The 24,438-nt window shown below is 41.7% G+C and overlaps 1 protein-coding gene and 1 long non-coding RNA gene across 2 annotated transcripts in view; one reads left to right on the forward strand and one right to left on the reverse strand.

The window, feature by feature from the left end:
• ZNRF2 (zinc and ring finger 2) overlaps positions 1–17,091 on the reverse strand; it is a 56,383-nt gene extending 39,292 nt beyond the window's left edge. Inside the window, exon 1 of the mRNA XM_086742778.1 lies at positions 16,245–17,091. Coding sequence (XP_086598904.1) covers positions 16,245–16,716 — 472 coding nt within the window. The 5' untranslated portion in view covers positions 16,717–17,091. The remainder of the gene's footprint in view (positions 1–16,244) is intronic.
• LOC147601644 (uncharacterized) overlaps positions 16,541–24,438 on the forward strand; it is a 31,251-nt gene continuing 23,353 nt past the window's right edge. The window contains exons 1-2 of the long non-coding RNA XR_015257922.1: positions 16,541–16,646; positions 22,220–22,338. This is a non-coding gene — a long non-coding RNA (uncharacterized LOC147601644). The remainder of the gene's footprint in view (positions 16,647–22,219; positions 22,339–24,438) is intronic.

The following is a 24,438-nucleotide window of genomic DNA, read 5'->3' on the forward strand; positions in this document are numbered from 1 at the left end:
GTATTCCAACAATTAAAATAACAAACCCAGTTTCTTTTCTTTTCCTCCTGAAATTCACTTTATTTCTTCTAGTAGGGAGGAAGTGTAAGAAATGCATGTGGCTTCCTCTTTTGCTTAGGAGTAAACTGAATAAAGCTGCTGATGTTCCTGCAGAAGCTAGTGTAGCGGAATGATAGTATACCGAAAGGTCTTCAGCATAAAAAGGAAATAATATTTACTTAGGATTCCCACCCCTAAGGAAAATCCTGCAGGACATTTGTAAAGATAACAGTAAGTAGGAAAAAAAGCACATACTGTCTTAAATAAACTGCACTTAACAATAGGGAAAAAATATTCAAACCACACAGCTCTCTGCAGCAGGGTCATAAAAAGAAAGGAAAAAGGTCACTGAAGTATTTACAAATCCTGTTTTCACACATGAATCAAAGTATTACTGTATTTTCCATCTTGGCTTTGAAAGCCATTAAGTGAAATTAAATATTTACATGTTTTGTTCTTTTCCCTCCCCTCACAAAAGATGGATCTTATCTTGTTGCCTCAGCATTACTGGATGCAAAACTACTCCTTTTCAAAAGTAAATATTTTCAAATATCACCTTCTAGATTTTAACCTCTTCTCAAGAAAAACTAATGTTATTTTGAAAGATTACTCTTTCAGTGAGCCTCCTACTGCTCAAGGCATCTTTCTAATACTATAATTCAAAACATATCATGAGTTTCTCCAGGTTTTTAAACATTTAAAGGTCAAATATTTTAATAATTTGATTTTTTAAAGAGTAGTGTCACACAGCATCAAAGAAAACTGAACAGTGTGATAAAAGAAAGGCTCTGTATAACTCGCTTTTTCTTTTTTACTTCCACTTACTGGAAGGAGCCAAGCAGGGAAGTCCAAACTACAGCTGAAACTACAAGACTAGTAAAACTTTTAGCAGAAAATAAGAACTAGTTCCAGAAAGCCCTTAAACCACATGAAAAACAAACAGAGACAAAACTAAGAACAAGGAAACTAGGTTAACAATGTTTGAGAAAGCTGTGACAAGAAATCTATTTCCTAGGATAAAAGGGAACAAATAGATGAATACCAAACTTCTAAAACCGAAATAAGACTTAAAAACAAAACAAAACAAAAACCCACAAACAAAAAACTCAAAAAAACAACACATCGGAACTGTAAGCATATGAGTCAGAGTTAGAAAAAGTTACAAAAAGCCTTCCAAGCAAAGTCTATCTGGTCTACTCTCCAGGCTGTCAAAGCTGCTTCCCATACCACAGGGAAGTGGGGCAAATAGAATCATAGAATGGTTTGGATTGGAAGCGACCTTCAAAGGTCATCTAGTCCAACCCCTCTGCAAGGAGGAGGGGCAGCTCCAACCAGATCAGGTTGCTCAGAGCCCCATTCAACCTGGCCTTGAATATTTCCAGGGATGGGGCATCCACCACCTCTCCGGGCAAGCTGTTCCCGTGTTCCACCACCCTCATTGTAAAAATTTTTTTCCTTATATCAAGTTTGAATCTGCTTCCTTCTATTTTAAAACCATTACCTCTCATGCTATCACAAGAGGCCCTACTGAAGAGTTTCTCCTTGTCTTTCTTACAAGCCCTCTTCAGGTACTAGAAGGCTGCTATAAGGTCTCCCCAGAACCTTCTTTCTCCAGACTCAACAGCCCCAACTTTCTCAGCCTGTCCTCATAGGAGAGTCTATCTCAAACTCTTGGTCTGTTAAGCACAATTCAGTAGTCCAACACAGAAAGCTTTAGGCCAGCATGAAACGTACTGTTCTTGAAAAGTACCTTCTTTTGTCTCCCGGCTGAAGAACCCAGCGCATCCCCCCGGGCAGCGGGAGCACCTGGAGGGGAGCAGCCGCCTGGAAGAGGCTTCGCTGGAGCTGTCCAGAGAGCGGGTGCTGAACAGGGCTCACGCCGGGGAGGGGCTCGCAGGGCTTTGGGATTTTTCTTCTTTTCGGCTTCTACGGAGCGCGTGCTAAACCCTGAACAAGTCATCCTTGATTATCAGTCTTGTGTTATTCCTGTTATTAAGTGCAGTTCGCCAAATACCACAACAATGACACAAATAGATATATTCATGCATAAGGCCTGTCTTCCGCAGACAGGCCAGAATCAAGCTCTTTTAACAGTTTTTACTTCTGGTCTTTAGGCAAGATTCATGGCTTAAAGACAGGAAGATACTAATTTCAGTTTGTGCAAATGATGATGAGGTACATGTGAATGTAAGAGCACTGAAGTCTCCCTCAATTCTTACAGCACTGGTGCCAACTTGTATACACATTCACAATTGTACTTTTGTCTGTGTTACGGAAAGGTTTTTCACAGCCTAATCGGACGCTTTCGGCTTTAAGGAATAACTGCAGCTTGCTTTCTTGTTTATACAGGAAGAAGCAGCTTCAAGTTCACTAGCTAACCCAGATAACTCTCTACATAAGTCTGTTTTTAATGAATACTGTTATCAGTCTATCCTCCTGAATCTATCTAAGTAGACAGCCACTGACAGAAACAGCAACTTAAGTTTAAGACATTTACTTTATTGTTAAATCTCATCTGCCTCATTACCACCCTGGTCCTTTTTTGTCAAACGTATATAGCAAACTAGAGCTTTTTACAAGTCTAACTCAAAGTAAGTGGATATAAAAAACTGAGAGATATTCAACTGTAACAGTGCAATAAATGCCCTTTCAGTTACATTTCAAGGTTATACACATTGTTGAAATAGCATCTAATAGCTAGAAAGAGTCAAGTACAGGTAAAAAGGAAAAAAGAGCCCTTCACATTTGTAATGAAGAAAGAACTACTCATTAATAAAAATGCATCAATTGCAAATTTCTGCATTCAAAATTGGGAATTAGTTGCAAAACAGTAAGAATAACTTGCTTATTAGGAAGTTTTCCAACGGTAAAATTAGTTGTCAAAATAAAATACCCAAGGAAATAGATAGTCTTCCATTAAGAAATTAAGAAAGAGCAGATAAACATCATCTGCTCAGAATGGGCTAAACCCAGCTGATCCTGCATTCCAGTGCTAGGAAAGAGCTGTTAACCTCAAGGTCTTATCAATTGATTTCATTATCAAAGAGACTTTGACCCACACACCACTCATTAGAATTAAATCTATGCTTATCATAGAATCAAGGAATTCTATGATTCTATGGACAAGTACTTGTGGTAATATTCCAAACCTTCAGCTAAAGGGTTCCATTGGCATACCATCAACTGATTTTCACAGTTATGAAAGCACCATTAAAATTAGCTTACAGTTCAGGAGCTTCTTCAAAGGACTATAAATCTAACAATTTAAAGATGTGAATACTGAGATTACAGAAGGAGTTCCTCTCCTCCAGCAGAGGAAGGAATTCTTGTCAGTTATATATGACAATTCCTGACAAATGGGATTACACTCTTCAAGGCAGATTTGTGAGTATACCAGAAGTTCTGCACATGCAAGACTGGCTGACTTGAGTAAAGCTGTCCTCGTAGTGTTTTAGCTGTACCAGTAGCTTAAAAACATTGTACCTAGTACATTTATCACCACTGCCTGAAGCAACACAAGGCTAAATATGTCAGAGAAACTACAGCAGGGAAAATGCAAGAAAAACAAGGTACTAACTTGAGGCTTTTCTTCCTCTCCTATTTCTATATGAAATTTCACATGTCTGAAATTGAATTAGAAGTGTGTAGTTCTGTAAATTTACAGATTTGTAAGGCATAAACAGAAAACTGATAGCACTGGAATTTAATATGTTGACATTTAAGTTCCAGGCTTTAATGCCTTGTGCTATATGTACAGCACATGTAGCTGGTTAGATCTTTGAAGAAGCAAGTTTAATCAGTTTTGACTTGTGTGCACTTCAAAATACTGCTAATGAAAATAAAAAAAAAAAAGTTTAATCACGATTTTCAAGTTTGGGGAACTGCAAGTCAGAAAAACTGAAGACAAGAAAATACCTAAAAATAGATAAACTAAAATAAAAAGTTTCATCAAAATAGCCTCTTTGATAGAGAACTAATTATCTATTTCACTTCAGTGTTACTCCTCCATTAACACTACAGATACAACTATTGCTAGATAAAACTAGGATAACAAGGTTAAAATCCAAATTAAATAATACCCCAAATTATATCTTTCTAGGAAAAAAAAAATTAAAGTACTAAACTAAGACACTGATTTTGCTTTTAAATTGGAATGTTTAAGATCCAGCTAAATCAGTATTTCTGCAGATTTATTTTTGTTTCCAGTAGCATTTCAGTTACTAATACAGGTGTTGCGAGTAAGATGACTCATCGACACAGAAAACAGCAAGAGGGCAGAGAAAAGGAAGAAAAAAGGAGAGGCTCTCAAGCTTCATTGTGTCACAGGACCACAGTTTAAGAGGCTGAAAGACACCTGTATCAGCACACATATCCTTGCATCCTGATTCCCTCCAAGTAAGACTAACGCAACAAACATTGCCATTCCGTACAGACATTTTCCCCCTCCTCTCTCTTGCTTACAAACTCGACACTCCTTTCAGATTATTTCATTTGAGGTTAACATTTCCTGGGGTGCTTATGTTTTTCACTTATTTTCTTTCTGCATCGTTGTGGATAGTGTCAGGCCAGCCACAGGGTCAATACAAACCTTTGTTTTTAAACTAATTCAATGAATGCTTGCATGCTACAGCTAACAAAGTTGTACAATTAAGAATAGGCTGTCATGGGACACAGCTGTTAAATAGCCCAGAAATAGTCCAAATCCATGATGGGAAAATGAAGAAAAATAAGAGTCCTTAGAGGTGCATCTTATAATTAAATTAGTATTTTGCAGTACTTTGTAAAATGCAGAACATCTTACAAATATTACAGCTGAATAAAAGTAGAAATGTTTGACTGCTTGCAAACATTTAAGAGCCTTCCTCATGTTGACAAATTACACATCACTTTTGCATACTTAACCTGCAAGCTAAGGTATCTGTCGAGCAAAATAAGGGTAAAATCAAAATAATCCCCAAATTGATATAATTTCATCTACACCAGAATACCTTTAGGTCTCCCATTCTCAGCTCACTATATCAGAGCTGTAGCTAGAGTAATTTCCATTATTAAAAGGCAGTATAGCTGCATTAGCCCAGCACCCAGTTTCTCAGCATAGTTAGCAATCCAGACGCACCACTAAACCAACAGCATGGCCGTACAGCTTTTCAGATGCAAAAAGCCAACAACATTCAATACCATGCTACAGCCTCATTCAAATACCACGCTACACCCTCATTCAAATACCACACTACACCCCTACACCTGCTGTTTCCATTAGTTAACTAATGAACAATTGGTGGAATGGCAAAGATGGAGAAAACAATTTGCGGACAGCAAAATACAAGAAACACTTCTCTAGTACACTTCAATAGGGATCCACTTCATTTTTGGATGCTTTGGGCTACTTGTTTTTCATCAATAAAATACTAAGATAAAATACTAAATCTGTATGCCTGTATTTTCATCAGTAAATTAAAATTCAGCTAAAATGGAAGTCAATACCATTAACTCACTATTAAAAAACAGGCAACACCTATACATAAGCAAATCTTTTGTGGAGAAAGACTGCCATGTCTGTTACAACAAATATAAGGCAAGTCATACTTAGCATTGATAATACTGATAATACTGATATACATTGATAATATTGATATACTCTGATACTGCCCAGAGTATAATTTTTTTCCAAGAGTTGAAAGAAATTACAGAAATTAATTCCTACTGACTTTTGCAGCACTACTAAAAGCAAGGATTGCAGCAGAGGTCACTGAAATTTTTTGCGCTATCACTTAATAATAAAAAATAAATAAAGGTCCAATATTTAACAAGTTTTTTAAAAAAATTATTTAGCTAGTAGTCAAAATTGCCTTGATCAAAGATTACAGCTAGCCAGTACCTAAAAGAGAATCAATACTGGTCAGAATTTAAAAACTAGAAGGCTTTTGACAACCGCTCCATGGTCTCAGGTTCCATGACAGCATAAACTTGCCTTATCTGTGTGGCTAGGATCAATGTCAACACTGCTTTCAGCCCAAGCAGTCTTCATAAAGCTTAATTCTAGCCCATTTTTCACAAATCAAAAGACTTCCTCCACATATTAAACTGTTTAACATCAAGAAATTACATCATCCAAGCTTAAAACTATTTTGAACATTTCTTCTGAATAAAGCTTTAAAGCAAAATGTACAACCATTAAACACGTTTAAAAGGCTGGTTGCCTGCACACCGGTAGGGGGAAGTCATATACACCCACCCAGCCCACTAGAAGGAACTCTTGCCCTCTGGCTCTAATTGTGTTCATCATTTTCTTTTGACTTCATCAGCTGAACACAACTGTCCCCTTTACAACTGGAGACGCAAAGTGGAGACACAAAGGAGAATAACTTGAGCTGAACGCATCATCCCCCACACTTGCACAATACGAAACACATTGTTTGCATCAGCCTTCTTATTTCTTTGTTTGCAGCAGAACTAGTCCCACATTTGAAAGGAACATTTCCTCCACTCCCTAGTTGTATGCCGTCACTGGATCCTGGTCTTAGCAAGTGTGTGAAAACCAAACTTTATCTTAGCACACAGTTTATTATGCTAGCAACGGAATCTGTATTTCCTCCAAACTGGAAGCTATTTCAGTATTGTATTTTACTTCAATAGCATTTTAAACACTTTGGTTTTCACATCCATGGTTAGGAAAAAACCTACTTACAAAACATGCAAATTCACGGATATGAAACATTTGGATATAAACTAATCCAAGAGCAAGCTGTAGCAAACATACAGTTAAAGCTAACTGAAGAGCAATATAATCCAGTCCTTAAGAAGCAAAGTAATGCCTGTACACTTGTCATCTAGTATCTAAATGTAGTCATCTAGTAGTCAAATGTTAGGACAGCTGAATAAGATATTCAAGTAGTGTTTCTTTCATAGCACACAGCCCTTTTACATATGTGAATTTCATGCTGTTTTCATTCACATGCTGTTCTAGTACATAATTGCTCTTCAGCCAGCAACAACCTTATGGCTCTATTGCACAGGTGGAGCAGTATTTTATTTCTTTACACAGCACTTTAAAAATGTGGAAGTAGTTTTACAATTATGTTTTATTATTTTGGAATTGTAATTTGTTAATAGATTGACAGAGCTTTAACAAAAAGCGGGGTCTTTTTTGTTTTGAACTCAATCTATTTGTCATATATTTAGTACTGCTCTCAATATAGAAATATAACAAATATCTGTCCACACTGATCTGACTACCTCTAACAACTATATCCACAGGGATAGGGAGGAAAAAAAAACCCAAACCAAAACACTCAAACCAACCCTAACTGACCATTAAGGCTGCAAAATTACAACACTAAAAAACAAAAAGCTCTAGAAGAAAGATGCATAGGTAACCCTGTATTTGGGCACTTCACACCTGAACTCAGTAAAACTACCTTTCAGGACACTTAATCAGAATCACCTCTGAAGATGAAACCTGTTTATTCAGTCTAAGAGACTACAGGAGCCCTGGGCCACTTGCTGGACAAATGTAATATGCCTTCCAACATTAAGAATGTAGGTGTGTTATTTTAAACTTGTTCTTCCCAAAGGACAGCAAAACACCCAAGAAAATGGACAGCAAATGCTCTAGTCTGGCGCCTTAGGCTACTTCAGCCATCCTTGCTTTAGGTTACTCTAGTCATCCTTGCTGATGCAGCAAAGACAATGAGAAGAGGACTTCCTCCCTGTAAAAGCAGTTAAATGACCATAGAGGACTGCATTTTACCATTGTCACTGTTCCTCATATTCTCGAGCTCGTCCACTATTATCCACTTGAAACGTGCTTCACTGATGATACTCTGTTCTATTTGGTAGGGGCACAGCATTTTCTCAAGACAGACAAGATTTTTCCCCATACTGGAACTTCAATCCATATTCATGCTCAAGAATCAAAGAGGAGTGATGTTCTTCAGTCCACAAGAAGTAAAACTCCTGAGAGCTGCAGGAACTCAAGATTCAAAAGTGACATGATTTTCAGGGAACTACTAGGATTCTTGGCAGGAAGACAAGTTTTCTGAAAGACTATCACCAGATTGGTCCAGATTTCATTAGACAATGAATTTTTTAAAGATTCTTAAAATACCGTCTCTGTGTTCAGCTAATCTGCAGAAAGTACTTCTAAGCAGACTTTTCTTTTGCTACACATGGAAGCTTCACTGATTTAAAATTCCTTTCACGAAGGCCACATCTGTTAGTGTACCTTATGACAGTTTTTCTTTTAGCAGTACAGAAGAACTGCATTTAGGTTACACTCAACACAGTTCAGCAAGAACCCATCCCTCAATTTTGTGTCAAATTCAATACTCAAAGAAAGATGCATCTGTATTTTAATAAGAAACGGGTCCCTCCCCTTTGTGCATTGAGTCCTAGTAATTTTTTTCAAATGTGGTTAAGTGCCTTAGCTGTACTTCAACTCAAGCAAATGTATATACACCTAATACTTTATGAAAAAAATTCCAAGAGTATCATAACTAAAGCCTCATTTTTTTCCCCACATGCCTTTATGCATGTTCAGGCAACCTACTAGTACTGACATAAGAAAGAATGTAATTTACCAGTTTTGATACTACTCCATCTCACATCTAAAAACTCCAGCTTCAATTTTTAAAACCGTAATGAAATTGTAGTATAAATCAACCTGACATAGGGACTAATTATGGTAGCCCAAATAGGAAGTGTTTTGGAACACCACTAGTTTTAAAAGCCATTTACAGTTAAAATGTTGCTAAATAATTGCCTTACAGAAATGATACTTCATATGGAAAGCCAAATAAATTCTAACAGCTCATTTTTTCTTGCCATTATTCTTAGGTCAATTTATAATAAGTTACTAGAAGACATGCAAAGTGCATGCCAGACAAGAACTCTGTATTTATAGCACACTAAGTCAGTCAGCAAATGGAATCTACTAAAAATATCCACAATGGTATGCAGCACACCCACCCTTTGGGGACTATTCACAGGCTGTGGTGGTCTGATTTTTAGACAGAGCAGACAAGGAAAAAGAAAACACCCAGGTAGGTCAGGTCCTAAAGATGACTAAGAGTAATGGAGTCGAATCCCACACACCACTTCATATTCTCCTTGGTTGGCAATCAGACATTCTGAGCCCTACAAGATTTTCCTGCTTCCTGGTCTCTCCAAGTCAATACCATGCAATTTTCACGCAGAAAACAAAAGCATGTCCTGAGTGAAAGTGAGAACCATCTTCATCCCGTCTATGGCTCACCCTCCCATTTTTGCAAGCATCCAGAATTTGAAGCCTACCAAACGACAGATGTCAAAGAGCTCTGGACGCACAGCAAGACATCCTTATGAAAGTCATGATGCTCACTTACAAAGAAAAGGTGCCCTTGGGAACATAGGCATCTGTTTAGGAAACATCTAACCAGAGATTAGACAGCAAAAACACCTTCCTGGATGCTTAAGAAGTGGTGTTCTGGTTTTACTCAGGTAATTGTGGTTTTTATCAATCAAAAGAAAACAATTTGTATAAGATGCTTGTCTTTAAAAATACTCCAAAATAGAAACTCAGAGCACTTGAAGGTTTCTGCCTGTTTCTTTTCATGGATTAAACATCTGCAAGAACAACATGTTCCATTTACCACAGTAAATGAACACAGTCTGTAGAAATGACCATACATCTCTCCTGAAACTAATTAAACCATTAATGAGCAGCAGACACTGCAGAAAAATCTTGAAAATAATATAAATTTGGTTCATGCATCTGCAAATAGCTGGGAAAACCTACTCAAAAATCTTCGTAACATTATTCAAAACGTAAAAGTTTCATGCAAGTCTAAGACAACAAATCAAGAACATTCACATGACAAAGTTTTCCCTGAGCAGCTGGCAAGATCAGGAGTGGAGAACTTACATTGCCTACCCATCTGTTTGGGTGTTTTAAAAATAGTTTTGAATTTCTAGCAGTGACAAAAGGCTTTCTTTATAAGACAAAGAAATTACTTGGGAGGTTGTTGGAGACTAGTCTGCAATTATGTGAGAGAACCCGAGGAGAGGCACACTGTCAGGATACCAGGGCTGGAGAGGTATTCAGAAGACGTTAAAGAGGAAGGCCTTTGTTTGAACTGGCACTGTAAACGCTCAATCAGGTATTATCGCTGTCTTGATAGCCAAAAGAAATATTTATATATGCCATTACAACTAGGCTGTTTGGCTAACTATTTACATTTCTCCCCTAAATGAATTACTGCCATTTTTACTATTTGGCTTCTCCTAATCCCTTTTGTTTACCAGGCAGGAGGAGAAGAAAAAGATGCCCTTCAAAAATCCTCTATCACCCACCTGAGTCTTTATTCCAGCGCTCCAAGCCCCTCATCACCACAGAGACCTGTCTCCAACTGAAGGAAATGAAACATGGTTCCCAGGGGCTTCATTAGCACTACCAGAAAATCCAAACAGCTCTTTTGGCTCCTTTGTCCAAACACATAACATTTGAGACTAAAAGCACTCCCTTGACTGAGCTGGAGCAGGTGGGTGGTGGTGTTGGACTTTTTGCTACTTTTTCCTGTCCCTTCCTTAGGAGAGCTTATATCTCTGCTGCCAACCAGGACCTGTGTGCTGCTCTGTACGTATGCAGGAATAACAGAACAGCCCACTCAACACGGGAACAGCGAGGGATCGGATTCCTCAAACCCATCTGTCAGAACAGCTCTTCTGAAACTCCTTATCAAGAGATTTATCCTTGGACCACTTTCCTAGCACACTGGATTTTTCAATCTGTATTTTGGTTAATGGCATGCTAATACATTTCCAGAACCTCCCGTATCTCCAGAGTCTGCAAAAGTTACTCTTCTCTCTCACTCTGGAGTCAACTCATTGGTATAACTGAAGAGAAAATGAGGCACACACAGATTTCTCCCCCCAGTCTGTGGTTGTTGTGAAGTTATGTGCATGCATACAGACATGTTTGTATTTCTCTCAGCTTCCAGACTTGTCTTCATTTTAACCTTCTTCTCCAATCAGCAGACTTCAGACAGCCTCTCATTGTTACTGCTCTCAGTTTTCCAAAGCGGACAAACATGGATATGATTGTGTTTCACTGGTGCAGCCAAGTGAACAGAAACAAATCAAAACATCAGAGACAGCCTCTTAGCTTTCACTGTTCTGCACCTTGTAAGATCTATGAACTGCAACAGCAAAACTATCTGAAGATGCACATGGGATTTTTTTGTGTTCACAACAGCAAGTAGCAGTGTTATCATACCTCTAAAAAAAAAAAGGGCAAAATCTGTATGGAAAAATTATAGCTTCTATTAGAGTAAATCCTTACACTCTTTCCTCATTCTGAATGGTTAGGAAGTAATTTTGAGAAACAGATATTGTACCAAAGATTCACCAGCTTTCCTCAAACATCAAAAAAAATTTCCAGCTGCCAGGAAGAGAAGGTATGTCAAGCAGTACCAAGGCACACAGGCTGAAACTGCAAGAGTGAGTTTCACTGCTTCTAACATGATGCACACACATGGGATATCTCAACAGTCTCATGGCAAGGCATGCTTCCCAAAACTTCTCCCAACTCAGGGGGCAAAGACCTCAGAGCTACAACTTTGGCTGGTAAAACAGGAGCAGCATTGAAGTCTGAAGTGAAACTCTTAAGAGTTTCACGATTTCTCAAAGCAACAGTACTTGTGTGACACTGGGAAAGAAAGGCAAGGAAGGGATCAAAAGATAGCCATACTCCCCCATCCCTAAAAAGGTGTGAGAAAGATGAACTGAACCTCAAGAACATATTCAAATGTACCACAGAACTAAACAGACCAGGTGGAAAACAAAACAAGATATGAGTTTCTAGGCTGTTTGAGAGACTTCTAAAAAAAAATCTGAGACTTCCCATCATTATTCTACTGATATCCACTTCCCACAATCCAGCAAATAATTCAGGTTATAACCTGAGGCTTTCGTGAACTTTCTTCTACAGAATGAAGAATTCATTCATTACTTCTACCAGCTATTATTACAAACAAATGCTACTGTAACATACCTATAAGGTTCTACCCATACTGTATTACGTACATTCAGTAGCTGGCGATAAATCCTGCACTGTAAAGCACTTCATAAAAAAGCTTGACTGTTATTTAGCTTGAGAAGAATGTAACCAACTTCCTTCTCCTAATAAAGTTGAACTGACATAACTTAAATCTCCAAATTATTACTCCAAGTCTTGACATAGGCCTGAAAGCTGTCAGTCATATCTGACAACACCATAAATTTAAAAACCTGTCTATAAATACATAATATGAACTTGTATATGACCAAATATAACACAATCTGAGACTTTGTATAATACTTTTACATTCTCTGCTCAATCAACTTGAATAAAGAACTGATGTGGAAATTTAAAAGACTCAATATGTAACATTTCTGCTATCCTCAGTTGAACTTTTACTTATTCTTCCCTAAGAGACTTTTAAAGACAAAAAAAAATATTTAAAGGATTTATTCTTGTCTTATAACAACATTCCCAAGGAGTTATTTAAATTTGGGCACCAGAAGGATACTTATACTAGGTGTTTTCATCAAGAATTCTCCCTGTTGTGACCGCCTAGAAACAGGATCACAAACATGAAGTGGGTTCTGAGGAGCTGTCAACATTTTAAGTGACGGAAGTAACACATCAGCAGTTACCCAAAGCAAAGAAAATTCTGAAAGACTGTCTATTTTTAGCTGAACCAACTGCTGCAAGCATCATTGACAAAAACTAGCTATATTGTAACTACAGCAGTACCTTTGCTGCAGTGCTAACAGTCTACGCAGGAATACTTATTGCCTGAAAACACAGTGGAAAAACTGTGGATCTAAGGGCCAACTCTTCTACATGTTTCTTAACAGAAGGTAAGAATATTTACTTTGGGGTTGGGAGAGAGGGGAAGTCCCATTCACTGAGAACAGAATGGGAAACTACTGGTCAAAATTCCCGGTAACAGCGTTATCACCTTAAAGGAAGCTGGAACTCAGCGCTGTGTTGCAAGAAAGCGCTTGAACATCATGCACAAGCTTGGCCTCTGCATTGGGGAGTGCCCTAAGATCTTACGGAATTTGGGTCTCACTCTGCTTAATGCTCTAAGCCTACTCCAGGCACACTTGCAGCATTAAGTGAAAAAATTTTTTTTTTTTTTTTAGTGGATCAAGGCCCCAGTTATTCAGTGACTTGAACTCTCCCAGAGACGAGACATAAGGTTACAAAGCAGTATTTACTCCACTATATGCTGATCACAAAAAGTGCACTAAAGGTCAGACAGGAACATCAGACCCTCGCCGTAAGGAAAAGCAGGAAAAGCTGTTGTTACTACAGTTCCTGTTAAAGGAACATAGAAAATAACTGATCATACTTTCCAATACATTAACATACAATAACATAATACTTTTTACATGCTCATCCAAATGGCATATTAACAAGCATAGTATGGATTTAAGTATGTTACATTAGAGAGTTAATGCAAAGCTGCTCGGTAAAAGTGACAATAGAGCGTAATTCACTAATGGCAAATTAATTACAGTTATTTAATAAACACAACACCTACACATCACTGATTGAGGAAGCCAAGCAGTATGCCTAAAAACATAAGTAGCTGGAGATTCAGTTCAACTTACGGAAGTTATTCTTGTTCTTCTTTTTCATTTTAATCTTCATAGAATTGCTATGCTAATCCTCAAAATTAATTTCAGTAGTTTTCAAGATAAAAAGAAACAATTTCGCTAATTCACAAGTTACAAAACAAGGGAGGGGACTTCAAGCATGCTTATCATACACAAGAGAAGTGCCAGATACCACACCTAGACAAGCTTGAGCTAGTTACCATCAGAACAAAAACAATGCTTCAAGTTATTTTTCACCATGCTGATGCTACTAATGTATGATCTGCAGTGGGGCTACTTGTTCCAAGCATCTAGTTATTACAAGGAATCAAGAAAACACAAAGCATGCAACTAAATAAGGATGCTGACATTCAATGTGATATGGAGTATCACTGACATCACAGAATATTTAAATTGGAAAAAAAAAAAAAAAGAATAATGTTTCAAGTGAGGCCTTCTTCACATGTGTTGCAGTATCATGATTAAACAGTTACTTGTCCTGATAAGAAATACTAAGATTTTTAGACAAGCAGCAGCAGGTCAATTCATGACTATCTTGTGACCACATAAGGACAGCATATTTTGAAACTTGCCACTCAAACTCCTAACATATGGCATTCCTTATTTATTAGTCAGTAGATTAAGAGAGTGTACCCCTCCTGATGCTTTTCCTGCGCCGGGAAAAGCAACAAGCTTTGCATCATTTCAGTCTATATCCACTTTAATAAGCCAATTTTAGAGATTTGCAAAAGACAAAATATAGTGTGGTACAGCAATTAATAGATTATCATGTGCCAAAGAAAAATACGATCAAATTGAAAGTTACTCTGAAGAGACCTTCCTGCACCTGAATGAACAATTGCCTAGGTTATTGATTCTCACCACTGTATTTACATCTAATCCACTCCCTCCTGGCAGCAAGGCAAATTGCAAGACCATGTTTAAGCAAGGAGAGAAAAACAAACAAACAAACAATGTTTTACCTTTGAGCAACAACTGGCTACATGTTTTAACGATTCCCTTGTGCTTAGCACGGACTGCACAATACTCCGTGGCAGGGCATCCTTTCAACACTAAGACAAACGCATGCATCTTCTTCCCCCACAAGCTACCGCGACCATGTAATGAGCATCCTTGCAACAAAGCACTCCTGTTCAGCAGCTTGCTACTATAAGAACAGTTACGTTTCCTTTCTTAGGGGCAAATACCCCTCTATTATAATGGGGTTTGACAGCTTTCTGTTAATGTTCAACTGCTGCACTGGCAGGAGGCAGTTTTTGATCTAGGAAGTAACAGCTATACTGTCTTCAGGTCAACACACCAGCAGCATCTAGGTGGCAGGCCATGGGACAGAAACCTTGCGCACCCTGTGAGGGTAGGACTGAAGAAAAGCTCTGCTTTGGCTAAAACCAGGTTGCATTACAGAAAAGAAGAAAGCCTAGCCTGCTACAAATAGTATTCACAAATGGATTAACTAGAATGTAGAAACATAGGAATTTCACACTAGCTTCCCTTTCAAAAAAAAAAAAAAAAAGAGCTTTTGGGGAAGTTGGTTAGTATTTAGACAGGTTATATATATACACATGTGTGTATATATACACACACCAGAATTATCAAGAGAATGAATCCATTAAAAAAGTCACCTTGCATCTTAATGTGTGACGTTAACAAACGATGACCTTTAGAATAAGCTGTACTGAAAGCAGCCAGCAACTTTGAAAGCAGTTGGCAACTTACAGGCAGATTTTTAACTTCAAGGTAAAGAACACAGGCAGTAAAATGCAAGTCCTATACCAGCCCTATTCATCTCAGCATCACACGGGAGAGAAAAAACTCTGACAACTTGCTCCACGTTTACTACGACCTCTCAAAGGACCTCTTGGTTAATTCCGAGTTTAGCTGAGTGTCTCTCCTGCCTCAAGACCACACGGTACCGGTGCTGCAAGCCTGTACTCCAGCGGCACGGATAGCTATCCGGCTCTACTCAGCTCTTAGGGGGAAAATAAACAAATAAACTTAGTTTAACTTCTGCTTTTCTTAATCGACTTTCAGAACCGAGAACTTGGAAAGAGGAACAGGCATCAGCCACGTATTAATCAGTACCTAAAGAGAGGTTTGGTCCGGTTTTAGAACAAACGGCGGAGACCCATGATCCAATTAAACTCTGATTATGTAAGTAGCAGCCAAGAGTATTTACACAGGCACTGATTACAGCTATTACAATCTAAAGTCGCTGGCCGCAGAGGCTCGGCTTCCCCTTCGCCGTCCCGACGGCACCGCCGCGGGCTCCGTTTCGTTTTTAACCCCTCACTTCCCACGGCTCTCGTTACAAACAAGAGACCGGCTGGGCTGAAAATCTCGTTCTCCAAAGCCTGGAGGAGCCACCGCTCTCCCCAGAGTGATGATTCATTACCGGTCCCACCTCCGGGCCGGGACCCGGGGAAGGAACGTTCTCTCCCCCCATTCCCCGCCTCCACCGCCCCTCTCGCCCGGTCGAGCCCGAGCCCGAGCCCCAGCCCCGCAGCAGCGGGAGAGGGACCGAAACCCTCCCGCCAGCCCCCGCTCCGCGGGCCGGCCCTTACCTCCGAACAGGTGCGGCGAGAGGTGGGCGGGCAGCGAGCCGATCACCAGCCGGGGCCCGCCAGTGGAGCCGCCGCCGCCACCCCCCGCGGGCCGTTCCCGGCCGCCCTCCTCCGGGGTGCTGTTAACCGAGTCCTGCGAGCCGTAGGGGCCGCTGCTGTGGGGGATGTTGAAGGCGGATTGCGCCGACCGGGCCCCGGAGGCGGCAGCCCCCCCTAAGGACCTGCTCCGGGGTGCCGACCCCGCCGCTGCCGCCGCCGCTCCTCCTCCTCCTGTCGCTGCCGCCGCGCCGCCGGGAGCGGCGCGAGGCGCCGCCGCCGCCAGGTGCGCGTACCGCCCGCCAGCTCCCGCCGAGCGCCCGCCGGTCCCGTTAGCGCCGCCGCTGCTGCTGCTGCTGGAGGAAGGTAGATCCCCGCCCGAGTACGCCCGGGTGCGGCCATTGGCAGCGGTGGGGCTGCTCTGCTTGGCGCCCATGGTCCCGCCGCCGCCTGGCGCTGCCCGGTGCCCTTCGCCTTCGCCGCCTTCCCCGCGGCGTCCCAGGGGAAGGCGGGAGTCCGGCCCCGGCGGGGGCGATCCGAGGAGCGGGTCGCGACGGGGTTGAGGGAGGGGGGAAGGGAAGGAGAGGGCACGCCGAAGGAAGGGAAAGGGTCGCTCGGTGGGTCGGTGTCGAGAAGGGAAGAGCCGCCCGCCGGGATCCGGCTCAGCTGGCGGCCCCGGCGCGGCCGCTGCTCGCGGGTCTGGGGCGCCACCATGAGCTGCTCGGGACGGTGCTGGCTCCCGCCGCGCGGCCGCTCGGCCCCGCTGCTGCTGCTGCTGTGCCCGCCGCCGCCGCTGCTGCTGCTGCGTCCGCCGCCGCCGTGCCCGCCGCCACCATCCTCCGCCGCCGCTGAGCCCTGTGGGGGGCAACGGCGGCAGCAGCGCCGCCGAGCCCGCTCGCTCGCCCGCGGCCCGCCGTGCCTGTGTCGAGGGAGGCGGGAGGGGGCGGTCACCCCGAAGCAGCCGCTCCTCTACTGTGTCGCCATACTGGGGGCGGCACCCGCGGGCGGGATGGGGAGCGGTTTACAGCGGCGGCAGCAAGAGCAGGAACGGCGGCGGCAGCCGCCTGTCCTTTCCCCTGCCCGGCGGGGGACCGGCCCGCCGCTCCACCCCCGCCTCCTGCCCTGCTCTTCACGCAAGGTGCGGGGCAGCGCCAGGTGGGCGGGCGCGGCGGCCGTTGAGGGCGGCCGTTGGCGTTGCCCCGGGGCCGCCCTCAGTGCCGAGTCCCACCAGGTGAAGGAAACGCGAAGCGCCCGCAAAGCACCCGGATGCCCGGGCTCCAGGGCCCGGCCCGCTGCTCCCCGCGCCTGACTTTGGCGGGGTGCTCGGCCTAAGGGCCGCTTACCGCCATTGGGACCTTTCCCGGGTTGGGGACTTCCCGCCCGGGCGGTTTGCTGGGAGTTTCGGTTCCGGTGGGTCTGTGCAGGGCAAGAAGGGTGAAAAATCTCTTAAATCTTTGGTTCACAGGCAAACTAGAAAAATCTTGTAGAGCTCAGTCTCTGACTCAGAGAAAAACTCCTGTTACTATTGATGACAGGTTTACACACGGATTGACTAACAGCCGAAAATTTTGGCCCTGTGAATTACACCCATGTGGATTACAGGCTCGGTTTGCTCATGACAAAACGATTGGCCACATGAAGTTATTTTGTTCTTTAAAGGTATGTGATATTAAACGTCATGTACACTGAATTTATATAAAAGTTGTTCCTACAATTGGTCACCCGAGGTAAACTGCTCATTTTTATGAATTACCGTCTGCTCTAAACCAAGGTACGTCACCATGAAGCAGTGTCACACACCATCATGGCACTCGCCGTCATGCCGTCTCGGTAGGGATTCCAGCTGCATTCGTGCCTGTGTCACAATGGCATAGTACCCAAGCTATTTTACAATTCATACAGTAAAACGGATCAAAACCTTTGTTAATATACAAAGTATTACATAACAGTTGCACTATACATATTACATGTAATTACTACATGTATGTTATTACATGTAATGTACATGTTACAGTTGTAATATACACGTTGCTGAGAACTTCAATACTCGTTCTCTGATGGGAATAGGTGCAAAGCCCTCCCTTTCCCTCTCCTTTTGCCAGCTCCATTACAACTGCATGCAGTTGCTTTCCAGCATCCGTGCAGCTCACAGTTCAACTTGCAAGAAAAGGTACTGTAGCTGGGGATGGCAGAGGAGGTTACTAGCCCTAACTCTTCGTTCCAACACCGCTTTTCTGGGTAGCGGAGACACTCGGTGAATAATCTGAACCCCATTTAGAGGATGCTGCTGTAAACCATTGCCCGTTTCAGTTAGAGGCGGTGAGGCCACAGCTGTCTCACGAACAGCTTGGCCTTTTGTGTGCTGAGTGCCGGGCAGACAGCTGGGATCGATAATCTGCTGTCCCAAGCTATCCCATCCCTGCTTGTGAATTATAAGCTGCAGTCTCCGCTGCCAGTGGTAGATAGCCCAAGGCAGATCAAGCGTGATTACTTTCTAGTTCAGTTTCTTACAGGGTGAGTATGCTCTCTGCTCTACCACCGGTTACTTTTGAAACCCCTGGCCAGCTTCAGCCAAATCTCTCAGAGGCACTAACAGCATAGAAAATAAGCTGTTATGTTAGAGACAGGGATCCTATTAATGTTCCCACAGAAGGGAAAGCTACTGTAGGAATTCCTATCTTCATGCCCAAGAATCCACATGGGCAAAGGATGTTGCAAACATGACTCATAATTTCTGCTGCTCACAAAATGCCTGTGGCATGTTCAGCCCTATCGGAGCAGGTTCAGAGGACAGCATGCTCACAGTGTTACGGAGTTTTTAAAAGTTCCACCACTGAGTACTAGTGGAGCTGGTCAGCTGCTATAATAAACAGCATTTTGAAAATAGTACATTGTTGTGCAGTACCACAGTACTTTCTGTAATTTCTTTACAGTAGGTCTAAGAGTTGAGCAGGTGTTAAATGGAGATTCTATTTGACTGAAATAACCTTTCATTCAATTTAGGATTAGATTGTAAAGTCTACGGGGAAAAAAAAAGAGCCCTCAAGACATCCAAACAGTTACTCAATCTTACGATCAGAAAGTTACCTTTAACAGCATAGAATATTTCACAGAAAAGAAGTCACAACAGGACACCCTGTGTTCCCTTCTCAGAAAGTGTGGCTGTTCCCAGTGCAGTGTGATATTATTTTTTCTTCTTTTACCCTTTTTTGAGGGACTTCAGTTTTTGTTTTGCATCTGGGGCAGCTCTCTCACTATCCGGTGTGAGTCTCAACAGGACACACACCTCAAAGAACACCTCACCTTCAGAAAAGCAATGTGACATGCTTCTGAGCCAGCTTTCTCCCTTCCGTCCTTCCCAGTCCCTCTTAAAAATTGTTGAATAGAAATTTTTCTACGTATGGAAATTTGCTTTATATAGCCAACAGAGCAGTTAGGTTTTCAAGCTAACATTTCTTCCAACTCATGACTGTTTACTAGCTGTTAAGTCTTGTAGAGGCAAGTAGCTGGCACTGTAACGTCCACCCATTTGTTCACGAATATACTCCAGAAGTAGTTTGCATAAAAATTTCCGTTTCCTACCCAACATAGAAAATAACCAGTGACAAGAGTAAACAGTGCAGAGAGGAAGTAGAACAACATCTTGCTGCTGACCATATTCCCACAGATCTCAAGGAATCAGGGGAAAGCAGATAGTTATATAAAAATTGACTTCTATAGGCCTATATGGGTGAATGCTGTTATTATTCCTGTGGAAACATATCTAGGGAATCTTATTGGTACCTAAATAACCATGAAATAGAAACTAACAGTCTCGTTCCCTGTCCAGAATAGTGGAAAAAAAAAACAACTGGTTTAGACAGGCAAATATACTTGCTGTTCTTTGTTATAAGCTGCATACCTCCACTTGAGTTCTGGTTACACTACCTTGTCTGTCAGCAAGTGAAAATAATGAACTTGTTTCTTGACCAGTTTCCTTGAAAATACCAGGTGGCAGGTGTCCCCTAAGCATACAAAATTAGCTGTAAAGTCATAATACTCCACATTTTGGAAAATCTGTACTGCTAAATGGAGCAGGGGGACTGAATTTTGCTCACCAGTGAGCTATGCAAATAGATCATCCTCCCTCTCCCCTCCTGCCCCCTTCTTTGGTGGCTTTTACGGGGACACTCAAGCAAGGTTTCATTTCTGACAAAAGCCTCTGACCTTGAGCTAATAAAGCCAGCCAGAGGTTTACATTCTGTTCAGAATTGATCAGGCCATCCTTTCTAAAGCAGAAAGGTTTAAGAAGTAACGGCACAGACTCATAGCATACAGCTTAATTTTATAATAGCTAGTGTGTGCTCCTGATAGGGTTTGGGCAACTACATTTTCTGAGCAAATACCAAACTAGAGGTGCATGTAGTGGTTGGAAGAGATCAACGTGGTTTTTACATTACTGTATATTCCAGCTGTTTGAAATGAACAGCACCGCACACCACTTCTTCACAGATACTGAGAACAGAGGCTTCTGAAGTGTTCAGTTACTCATAAGAGGAAGTAAAACAGAACTATTTTACCCCTCTGCAATAAGATGTGTAAAATACACGTCCCTTACATCTGCAGCTAGAATAAGCCATCCAGCAGATGAGACTTATGTGTTCACATCTGTAAGGGAAGGGAGATAGGTCCCATATTATCCCTGTCAGTGTGACTACAAACCATACATAAACCTATTGTAGGCATCTTTTTAGATATATTTTGCTATCATTGTATCTCCAGCTGGTAACTGGTGTTTTGAGAGATGTAGGAGACCCTATTATCCAGTATCTTAGATTTTTGTTTGCATAGAATAACTCTTTGTATATATTGGCTTTAATCCTGTGAAGACTTGTACATATGCTTACACTCATGTGTGAAATACACTCCTGCAACATGTTGTGATTGATCTTCATGAAATTAAAAAAAAAAAAAAGCAACTCTTAAAGCTCGAGGTTTGGGTCCTAAAATTGTTCTGGAAATGTGTGGTGATGCTTACAAGGATAAGGAAATTTATCCTTGCTTTATAAAAATTCTATTTAAAACCATTTATCTTTTGTTTGAAGTCTATGCTTTTCTGAGGTTTCTACTACATTGTAAGCAATGTGCTGAATTTTGTACACTGAAGTTACCCGTGGAGAAAACTGGTGTTCACAGGAAAGATAAAAGAGACTTAAAAGCACACTGACATGTTGACTGGACTTATCGATTGACTGTTTTGTACAGGAAGAAATACTTGGAAATAACTTACTTGAAGAAATGGCAGTTTGTGCTGTGCACTCCATTACCACATGCTATAAAGCATCACTATAAGAAATGTACTTTAGTCTAACAGTTCTAGTAGGAAAGTGTATTCACCATGATAATTTCTAAGCTATTCTACATTCATGGTTTTATTATTCTAGCCACTGAGTACCTTCGTAGGTCACAATGCCATTTGTATGAATTTGCCATTTTAGTGGATAATCAGGCCAGTGTTGTTACTGGTTCTCCAATAAACTGTGTTAGTTTTACTTGTTGGTGGTTTTTTTTGTTATCACCTTTGCATGAATTATCCCCTTGTGTAGCTTCCTGACCTTTCGTGCATCTATAGCCCACTCAACGCTATCTTTCTTCAGAAGCTACTGTGCAGACCATTTTTATTATACACTGAAGGAATAACAGAAGGCAAATAGTTGCTTAGGCTATGCCCCTATCTACACTGATGGCATTTGCACCAATTCATAAATGGAGTGACATCAGTATATGTTTATCTGGGCAAGGCGTGATACGCAGATCTGTGGGTATGGGAGTCTGTGGATAGATGAGTTGACATATAAAGGTTCCATCCAGCTGATTTTTCTGTTTCTGTGATTTCTAAGAAGAGGGGGTGGAGGACAAACTAACAGGTGGGAAGTATGTTTACTCTCTCTTGTTTTCAGATCTCGTGTATCAGCACCCAGCAATGCCAGCTGAACGTGGATTCAGGAGCTGGGGGAGGACTGTTGGTTTTCTTGGCTCCTTTTTCTTCTGCAGAGGGAAATACTGATAGTCTTTCAAGGTATATTCCTGAATTACACTGTTTTGCCTTGCAACGTAGAGTGTGAGACCACGAAATCCTTCTGCACCTAGAGAGACAGCTGGCTTTATGGAGAGCCTTGTCTGAACAATTCATGATAGTTAATAAATAAGGCACTTAAAGTCCTGACGCAGTGAATATTACACAGGTAAATGAGTATTCAGAAGCTGATTGCAGACAAGCTGTTTTACAGGATACATCTTGCAACAGAAGGCAACAGTCACAACCTTAAAGTACAATAAAAGCAAGGCGTACTACTGTATGTATGGGGGTAGTACTTTATTAACGAGCGCATAGTGAGGGATACAAAAGCACATAACTGGATTTTTCTGAAGGCCTAGATTGCAGCCGCAACTATACTGAGTTGGGAGGAATGTCAGAGAGCTCTGCTTCGTGTTCTCTGCCAGAAGCATTTTCTGCCTCAGCTTCTGTGCATCATGTCTGGTGTAAACGAAGCACGAGGGTGGTGTAAAAGGCTCCATCTGTTGTACTGGCTCAGATCCACTTGACAGAAGCCGGAACCTATGAAAGTAAGAGATGAGAAATCAGAATTGCGAACTGGCTTCCTCCTTTCCCCACTCTGCCCTTCCCTAGTTCGTACTTCTCCAGGAGCAAGAGGAACTTCGTGTCTTGCTCTAGATTGCTCCTTGCAAAATGAGGGGTTGGGGTCCTTCATGCATCCTCCTCAGCCGTCCCACAACAGCGAAGAGACCACTCACAATTTATACTGAGGGACTTAAATTTCTTAAAGAATCAAAATATGTTCCAAAGAGTGATAGAAACCAGTCATTTCACTACTTCAGCAAGCCAGCCTGCACTTCCTGGTCGGTTGCTCTGCCCCAAGCTGGTTTCAGTTCAGTATTCAGAAAATGCCAGGCAAATAATAAACCAGGTTCAAGTCAGAACAGTCCTTGCAACTGCCTGGAATAGCAAAACATTTCTAGATGATGCAGTGTCTTTCTAGACAATAGGAATGCAAAGTCGCTGTATTGTCAGTAGGTTCTCGTTCGGATGAGTACTGTTAGTTACAGGATTAACCATCCCCATGGAGCTCCTGTACAATGCTAACTTAACAGGGTCACAATTCATCAAGATAGTTCAGAACCTTTTCTTTTTCTCTGTGACTTTCTAAACAAAGCTTTTCCTCTGGAGTCATGGTAACTCATCTTTAACTAAGATGTGATATAATCACAAAATAAATAGGGCCCTTTTGCAGCTGTATTAATCCCAGTCAAGGACAGAATGAGGTTCTACACTTTCCACATGGAGTTCAAATGGTAAAGAAAGGACCTGTTTTGTAGGAAACGCATCATGAGGCTGGAGAGACTTGGATTTGTCCTGGATGGCAATTCTTCCTCTCTTGTTGAAGGAAAAAATAGAGAGCAATCTGGTATTGCAAGTCCACACTGACATCTAGTGCTGAAAAAATTGCACTAGCCAGTGAGGAAACAAAGGGAAAAAAGGTGTTGGACTGGAATGAAAATCTGAAAATACAGGAAAGCATCCCTCCTGCTTTATGAAAGCCACTGTCCGTTTGTAGATCTCTCCAGTGGGCAGGAGGTGCTCTGCCTCCATGAACCTGAGTGCTGTGGGGGCATCCCTTGAAGAACTGCACGGGGTACTGGGTCTGACATCCAGCATGGCAACCTCTGAACGCCCCTGAAAACTGGTCTTCAGGACACAAGGAATCCTGAGTTGTGACTTATTTTAAGTGTGGTTTGTTGCCACCGCTACTGTAGGACTTGGTCTGGAGTGGCATAACTAGTAGAGCACTGCTACCAATGTTCCAGTATTCTTGATTTTACAAATGAAGACTTCACAAAGATGAAATGTTCTGACCTTCCAATCCGAGAAGAGAATTCCCTGGTACGTTGGAAAGATTCCCTCTCTAAGCTTTTCCTAAGGATAGGGGTAATTTGTTTATCAATGGCTTTTTGTTGTTAATGTTCTCTTACCTCCCGTTTTGATACATTTTTCCACACACACACAAAAATCTGCACTTTGTAATATTTTACTGTGCCTTTAAGGGCAGGCAAAGACTGTAAAACAAATTATTTGTGATTTTTCTTTGTCATTTCTACC

Source organism: Chlamydotis macqueenii, chromosome 2, assembly GCF_036417535.1.
Source record: "Chlamydotis macqueenii isolate bChlMac1 chromosome 2, bChlMac1.mat, whole genome shotgun sequence".
Taxonomy (NCBI): Eukaryota; Metazoa; Chordata; class Aves; order Otidiformes; family Otididae; genus Chlamydotis; species Chlamydotis macqueenii.